Genomic DNA, 8,005 nt, shown 5'->3' with positions numbered 1-8,005 from the left:
ATTAGAATAGCACTAGGACATTATTATAGCACTGGGACATTAGAATAGCACTAGGACATTATTATAGCACTGGGACATTAGAATAGCTCTGGGACATAAGAATCTAAATAGGACATTACTATAGCACTGGGACATTAGAATAGCACTGGGATATTAGAATAGCACTGGGACATTAGAATAGCACTGGGACATTAGAATAGCACTAGGACATTACCACAACACTGGGACATTAGAATAACACTGGGACATTACCACAACACTGGGACATTGGAATAGCACTAGGACATTACTATAGCACTGGGACATTAGAATAGCACTGGGACAGTAGAATAGCACTGGGACATTAGAATAGCACTGGGACATTAGAATAGCACTAGGACATTATTATAGCACTGGGACATTAGAATAGCACTATGACATTACTATAGCACTGGGACATTAGAATCTAACTAGGACATTACTATAGCGCTGCGACATTAGAATAGCACTGGGATATTAGAATAGCACTGGGACATTACCACAACACTGGGACATTGGAATAGCACTGGGACATTATCACAGCACTGGGACATAACTATAGCACTGGGACATTACTATAGCACTGGGACATTAGAATAGCACTAGGACATGCCTATAGCACTGGGACATTAGAATAGCACTGGGACTTTACTTTAGCACTGGGACATTACTATAGCACTGGGACAGTAGAATAGCACTGGGACAGTAGAATAGCACTGGGACAGTAGAATAGCAATGGGACATTAGAATAGCACTGGGACATTAGAATAGCACTAGGACATTATTATAGCACTGGGACATTAGAATAGCACTGGGACATTACAATAGCACTGGGACATTAGAATAGCACTGGGACATTACCACAACACTGGGACATTGGAATAGCACTGGGACATTAGAATAGCAGTAGGACATTACTATAGCACTGGGACATTAGAATAGCACTAGGACATTATTATAGCACTGGGACATTAGAATAGCACTAGGACATTATTATAGCACTGGGACATTAGAATAGCTCTGGGACATAAGAATCTAAATAGGACATTACTATAGCACTGGGACATTAGAATAGCACTGGGATATTAGAATAGCACTGGGACATTAGAATAGCACTGGGACATTAGAATAGCACTAGGACATTACCACAACACTGGGACATTAGAATAACACTGGGACATTACCACAACACTGGGACATTGGAATAGCACTAGGACATTACTATAGCACTGGGACATTAGAATAGCACTGGGACAGTAGAATAGCACTGGGACATTAGAATAGCACTGGGACATTAGAATAGCACTAGGACATTATTATAGCACTGGGACATTAGAATAGCACTATGACATTACTATAGCACTGGGACATTAGAATCTAACTAGGACATTACTATAGCGCTGCGACATTAGAATAGCACTGGGATATTAGAATAGCACTGGGACATTACCACAACACTGGGACATTGGAATAGCACTGGGACATTATCACAGCACTGGGACATAACTATAGCACTGGGACATTACTATAGCACTGGGACATTAGAATAGCACTAGGACATAACTATGGCACTGGGACATTTGAATAGCACTAGGACATTTCTATAGCACTGGGACATTAGAATAGCACTGGGACATTAGAATAGCACTGGGACATTGCTATTCTAATAGTTTGTTGGTGAAGTGGGCACCAAGGAACTTGAAGCTCTCAACCTGCTCCACTTCAGCCCCGTCAATGAGAATGGGGGCGTGCTTGGTCCTCCTTTTCCTGTAGTCCACACTCATCTCCTTTGTCTTGATCACATTGAGGGAGAGGTTGTTTTCCTGGGACCACAAGGCCAGGTCTCTGACCTCCTCCTTATAGTCTCATCGTTGTCTGTGATCATGTGTCATCGGCAAACTTGATGATGGTGTTGGAGTCATGCCTGGCCATGCAGTCATGAGTTAACAAGGAGTACAGGAGGGGACTGAGCACGCAGCTCTAAGTGGCCCCAGTGTTGAGGATCAGCATGGCGGATGTGTTGTTACCTACCCTTATAACCTGGGGACGGCCTGTCAGGAAGTCCAGGATCCAGTTGCAGAAGGAGATGTTTAGTCCCAGGGTCCTTAATTTATTGATGAGCTTTCAGGGTACTATGGTGTTGAACGCTGAGCTGTAGTCAATGAATAGCATTCTCACATAGGTGTTCCTTTTGTCCAGGTGGGAAAGGTCAGTGTTGAGTGCAATAGAGATTGCATCGTCTGTGGGTCTGTTGGGGCCGTATGCAAATTGGAGTGGGTCTAGGGTTTCTGGGATAATGATGTTGATGTGAGCCATGACCAGCCTATCAAAGCACTTCATGGCTACAGATGTCAGTGCTACGGGTCGGTAGTCATTTAGGCAGGTTACCTTAGTGTTCTTGGGCACAGGGACTATGGTGGTCTGCTTGAAACATGTTGGTATTACAGACTCAGTCAGGAATAGGTTGAAAATGTCAGGAAAGACACTTGACAGTTGGTCAGCTCGGAGTACAAGTCCTGGTAATCTGTCTGGCCCTGCGGCCTTGTGGATGTTGACCTGTTAAAAGGTCGTACTCATATTTGCTACGGAGAGCATGATCACACTCTCATGCATGTTTCAGTGTTACTTGCCTCGATGCGAGCATAGAAGTAATTTAACTCACCTGGTAGGTTCCTGTCACTGGTCACTGTGCTTCCCTTTATAGTCTGTAATAGCCACATCCGACGAACGTCGGAGCCAGTGTAGTACGATTCAATCTTAGTCCTGTATTGACGCTTTGCCTGCTTGATGGTTCGTCAGAGGGTATTGCAGGATTTCTCATAAACTTCCGGGTTAGAGTCCCGCTCCTTGAAAGCAGCAGCTCTAGCCTTTAGCTCAGTGCGGATATTGCCTGTAATCTATGGCTTCTGGTTGGGGTATGTACGTATGTTCACTGTGGGGACGACGTCATTGATGCACTTATTGATGAAGCCAGTGACTGATGTGTTGTACTCCTCAATGCCATCGGAGGAATCCCAGAACATATTCCAGTCTGTGCTAGCAAAACAGTCCTTTAGTTTAGCATCTGCTTCATCTGACCACTTTTTTGTTGACCAAGTCACTGGTGCTTTCTGCTTTAGTTTTTACTTCTCAAGCAGAAGTCAGGAGGATATAATTAGGGTCAGATTTGCCAAATGGAGGGAGAGCTTTGTACGTGTCTCAGTGTGTTGAGTATAGGTAGAGTTTTTATTCCCTCTGGTTGCACATTTAACATGCTGGTAGAAATTAGGTAAAACGGATTTAAATTTCCCTGCATTGAAGTCCCCAGCAACTAGGAGCGTCACCTATGGATGAATGTTTTCCTGTTTGCTTATGGCCGTATACAGCAGACTTTGTTGAAATTATTCAACTTTATTCCATAAATACAGATTCAGTTCCTAATTTCATGCTCCAAATTAAATACCTCTCACAGTAAATATTTACATATTCAATTTTCATAATGCAGTATCATCATCCAATATAAACCCTTATTTTAATTTATACAGATGTATACAAACATTTTAGATTGCTCTATCTCTGACCAAACTGTCCTTCCAATTTGATTGATGCGGATTCTGCAGACCTATTTGAAAACCAAAATGGTAACATGGCTTTTAATGAAGAGTTACCGTAAGTTGTTAGACCTGAGATTTACGTTCTGTGGCATTCCAAACTCCATTTCTGTTATTATTTTCATGTTCATATTTCAGGTGATCAGCTCCTTGCTGTAGAAAATCAGAGCAGCCTGTTCGCACAGAGTGTACAGCCTACAATACAATTCAGAAATAATGTCCAGGATTCTGTGTAATTTACCACAACATAAACCAAAGACAGGAAACTGTCTTATTTTTTATTTTTCGTTGGTAGAAGGTCCTGTTTTATGATACTGTCCATCACAGGAGGTTGGTGGCACCTTAATTGGGGAGGAGAGGCTTGTGGTAATGACTGGAGCGGAATCAGTGGAAGGGTATCAAATACATCAAACACATGGTTTCCAGGTCTTTGATTCCATTCCATTTGCTCTGTTCCGGCCATTATTATGAGCCGTTCTCCGCTCAACAGCCTCCACTGCTGTATATGATGTTAAGTAGCTAGGAAACGTCCTTGTGGCACTTCTGGTGGTGTCTGGGTCTTCTTACACCCCCTCTAGGTTGAGGGGAAGCTCCTTGCATCTACAGGTCAACATGGAAACACCTCTTTCAATTACAATGTAATAACCAAAAGCTCAACTGAAAAAAACGACAGAAAACTAATGTAGATCTTTTGCAATAATTTTGACAAACAAAAGTCAACATTAACAATTAATTATACACAATTCGAGAATATAAGGTCTAATCTGCAACAGAGTTATTGACTTTGTTCTATATCATGTTCTCTACCTATAAAGTACTCTAAAAAAATGTGCTTGCATCATTCTAACCAATCAGGGATCAGAACTTTATTGTCATCTTTTTGCAGGTAGAACCTTCTAATTCTAAGATCACGAATTGTCATATGCAGTTGAAGTCGGAAGTTTACATACACTTATGTTGGAGTCATTAAAACTCGTTTTTCAACCACTCCACAAATTTCTTGTTAACAAACTATAGTTTTGGCAAGTTGGTTAGGACATCTACTTTATGCACGACACAAGTAGTTTTTCAAACAATTGTTTAGACAGATTATTTCACTTATAATTTACTGTATCACAATTCCAGTGGGTCAGAAGTTTACATACACTAAGTTGACTGTACCTTTAAACAGCTTGGAAAATTCCAGAAAATGATGTAATGGCTTTAGAAGCTTCTGATAGGTTAATTGACATCATTCGAGTCAATTGGAGGTGTCCATGTGGATGTATTTCAAGGCCTACCTTCAAACTCAGTGCCTCTTTGCTTGACATAATTGGAAAATCAAAAGAAATCAGCCAAGACCCCAGAAAAAAATGTAGACCTCCACAAGTCTGGTTCGTTCTTGGGAGCAATTTCCAAACGCCTGAAGGTACCGCGTTTATCTGTACATCTGTTCATCTGTAAACAATAGTACGGAGGTATAAAAACCATGTGACCACGCAGCCATCATACCGCTCAGGAAGGAGACGCGTTCTGTCTCCTAGAGATGAACGTACTTTGGTACGAAAAGTGCAAATCAATCCCAGAACAACAGCAAAGGACCTTGTGAAGAGGAAACAGGTACAAAAGTATCTATATCCACAGTAAAACGAGTCCTATATCGACATAACCTGAAGGCCGCTCAGCAAAGAAGAAGCTACTGCTCCAAAACGGCCATAAAACAGCCAGTATACGGTTTGCAACTGGACATGGGGACAAAGATCGTACTTTTTGGAGAAATGTCCTCTGGTCTGATGAAACAAAATTAGAACTGTTTGGCCATAATGAACATCGTTATGTTTGGAGGAGAAAGGGGGAAGCTTGCAAGCCGAAGAACACCATCCCAACAATGAAGCCCGGGGGTGGCAGCATCATGTTGTGGGGGTGCTTTTCTGCAAGATGGACTGGTGCACTTCACAAAATAGATGGCATCATGAGGAGGAAAAGTATGTGGATATATTGAAGCAACATCTCAACACATCAGTCAGGAAGTTAAAGCTTGGTCGCAAATGGGTCTTCCAAATGGACAATGACGCCAAGCATACATCCAAAGTTGTGGCAAAATGGCTTAAGGACAACAATGTCAAGGTATTGGAGTGGCCATTAAATCCCTATCCTCAACCCTATAGAAAATGTGTGGGCAGAACTGAAAAAGCGTTTTCGAGCAAGGAGGCCTTACAAACCTGACTCAGTTACACCAGCTCTGTCAGGAGGAATGGGCCAAACTTCACCCAACTTATTGTAGGAAGCTTGTGGAAGGCTAACCGAAATGTTTGACCCAAATTAAACTATTTAAAGGCAATGCTACCAAATACAAATTGAGTGTTTGTATACTTCTGACCCACTGGGAATGTGATGAAAGAAATACAAGTTGAAATAAATAATTCTCTCCACTATTATTCTGACATTTCACATTCTTAAAATAAAGTGGTGACCCTAACTGACCTAAGGCAGGTACATTTTTACTAGGATTAAATGTCAGGAATTGTGAAAAACTGAGTTTAAATGTATTTTGCTAAGGTGTATGTAAACTTCCGACTTCAACTGTATATATATATATTCGAACAACATTTATCTTAACCCTGGAGTGAACATTGTTCTGTTCACACTGGTATTTTTAAATCGGAGCAAGACTTTTAATCTAATTCAAACCAGGGTAAAAATGTGAAAACATTGGTGTTGAGCTTGCGCAGAGATGAAAGGGTTTAATTTGACTAAATTACTTTGGTACCTTCTGTGTTGGGGAGACCCAGGTTGTTCAAGCTGAATCGCCTCTGCACAGTGGTGGACACCGACCGATACAACACACATATAACAGTTGCCTCCCTCCCCTCTTTTTAATATCCTGTCCATACTATTGCAAGGATTACCTACCTGAAACGTACTGTGATGGCTCAGATATAAATGATCTTCATTGTCCTACCTAGAACACATCCATAATGTTCCAACAACTATGGTGGATGTGTAAACAGATCAGTGCAGTGCAGCTTGGCATGGTTCTGCTCGACAGAGTGGTTTGAAAAGTGTGAAAGGTCAGTCGCATCATCAACAGCTAGCCTGCTTTGCGATACTCTGATGATTCTGACTGGAATGTCTATCTGTGGTGTGCTACTAACAAAATGTCAGTGCCCTTACTTCTCTCGTTTGGTGCTGGCCAGCCACTGTATGAAGTCTTTAGCCTTGATCTTATCCAGGTAGTGGGTGTAGTCATTGGTGAACGTTCCGTCTGAATGCCTTTTGAAGCTGTTGATGCCATTCTGTCCTCTCTGCAGCTCATATGTACGCCACCTGGGAGGAACAAGGCGTGATGAGGGGCCACAGTGTTAATTCTCCTTATGATGTGCATGTTAATAATTACTTGAGTCCATTTTGGAGAATTTAAAACAGAATATTTTTCAATCAGGATATTTCAATTATTAACTTGGAATTTCAATTTACACCCTGGACTGACTGTATTGAAATGACTCAAACACTGATGCTGCAAAGAATCTGCCAGTTAGAATGTTACAGGAAAATAAACCTGGATTATTATTCAGTCATTTCAATTTAGCAAGGTAACTAACTAGATAAGATAGTTAAGATAAGATAATCATTGAGATAAGATAGATAAGACAGATAAGCATTGAGATAAGATAATATAAGATAAATAAGCATTGAGATAAGATAAGATAGATAAGATAGGTAAGCATTGAGATAAGATAATAGAAGATAAATAAGCATTTAGATAAGATAGATAAGATAGGTAAGCATTGAGATAAGATAATAGAAGATAAATAAGCATTTAGATACGATAAGATAGGTAAGCATTGAGATAAGATAATATAAGATAAATAAGCATTGAGATAAGATAAGATAGATAAGATAGGTAAGCATTGAGATAAGATAATATAAGATAAATAAGCATTAAGATAAGATAGATAAGATAGGTAAGCATTGAGAGTAGCCTAAGGTGTTACCCTGACTGGCTGGCTAAGGCTTTGTCCTCCAGCACCATCTCATCAGTACCAGGACAGAGCAACAGAAGCAGCAGACACCACACTGAACCACACATCCCTGCGTCTGGATCTGGTCAGGTCCCCTCACTGGAGAAACAGGGAGAAGAGCATGAGAAAATTACATTAACCTAGCCTGAGTATTGAAGACTTGTGTTGGCTCCCCAAGCGAATGCGCAGTCAATGGATGAGTTTTAAACCTGACCTTTTAGAATGTACAGCAGCAGAAGTGGTCCTTGGAAGTCTTTCTCTAGCAAGAGGAACCGCTGGGAGCTGAAGTCTATTGTAGTGAACACACGGCCCCAAAACCCTATCTGGGAGAGAGAGGTACTTCACACACTACTGTAGCTTCAAGACACTTTGAGAGAGAGGGGCTTCTTCTCACAA

General features: G+C 41.1%; 1 protein-coding gene across 1 annotated transcript; it reads right to left on the bottom strand.

Annotated features, from left to right (window-relative positions):
* Positions 1–6,757: 6,757 nt before the first annotated feature.
* On the bottom strand, positions 6,758–7,692 carry LOC110533034 (pro-glucagon-like). Its single transcript, XM_021617161.3, has 2 exons — positions 7,583–7,692; positions 6,758–6,914 (listed from the first exon to the last, which is right to left on the bottom strand). The coding sequence occupies exons 1-2, from the start codon at positions 7,675–7,677 to the stop codon at positions 6,758–6,760; spliced, it is 252 nt and encodes an 83-aa protein (XP_021472836.2). The 5' UTR covers positions 7,678–7,692.
* Positions 7,693–8,005: the final 313 nt, after the last annotated feature.

Source organism: Oncorhynchus mykiss, chromosome 9 (genome assembly GCF_057628025.1).
Source record: "Oncorhynchus mykiss isolate SJ-2025 chromosome 9, ASM5762802v1, whole genome shotgun sequence".
In the NCBI taxonomy this organism is placed as follows: domain Eukaryota; kingdom Metazoa; phylum Chordata; class Actinopteri; order Salmoniformes; family Salmonidae; genus Oncorhynchus; species Oncorhynchus mykiss.
This window is presented reverse-complemented; position numbering and strand designations above follow the sequence as displayed.

Coding starts and splice junctions, on each gene's coding strand:
- LOC110533034 (XM_021617161.3), bottom strand. CDS start 7,677: ATGTGTGGTTCAGTGTGGTGTCTGCTGCTTCTGTTGCTCTGTCCTGGT. Junction 6,915..7,582: donor GCCTTAGCCAGCCAGTCAGG/GTAACACCTTAG, acceptor TGTTCCTCCCAG/GTGGCGTACATATGAGCTGC.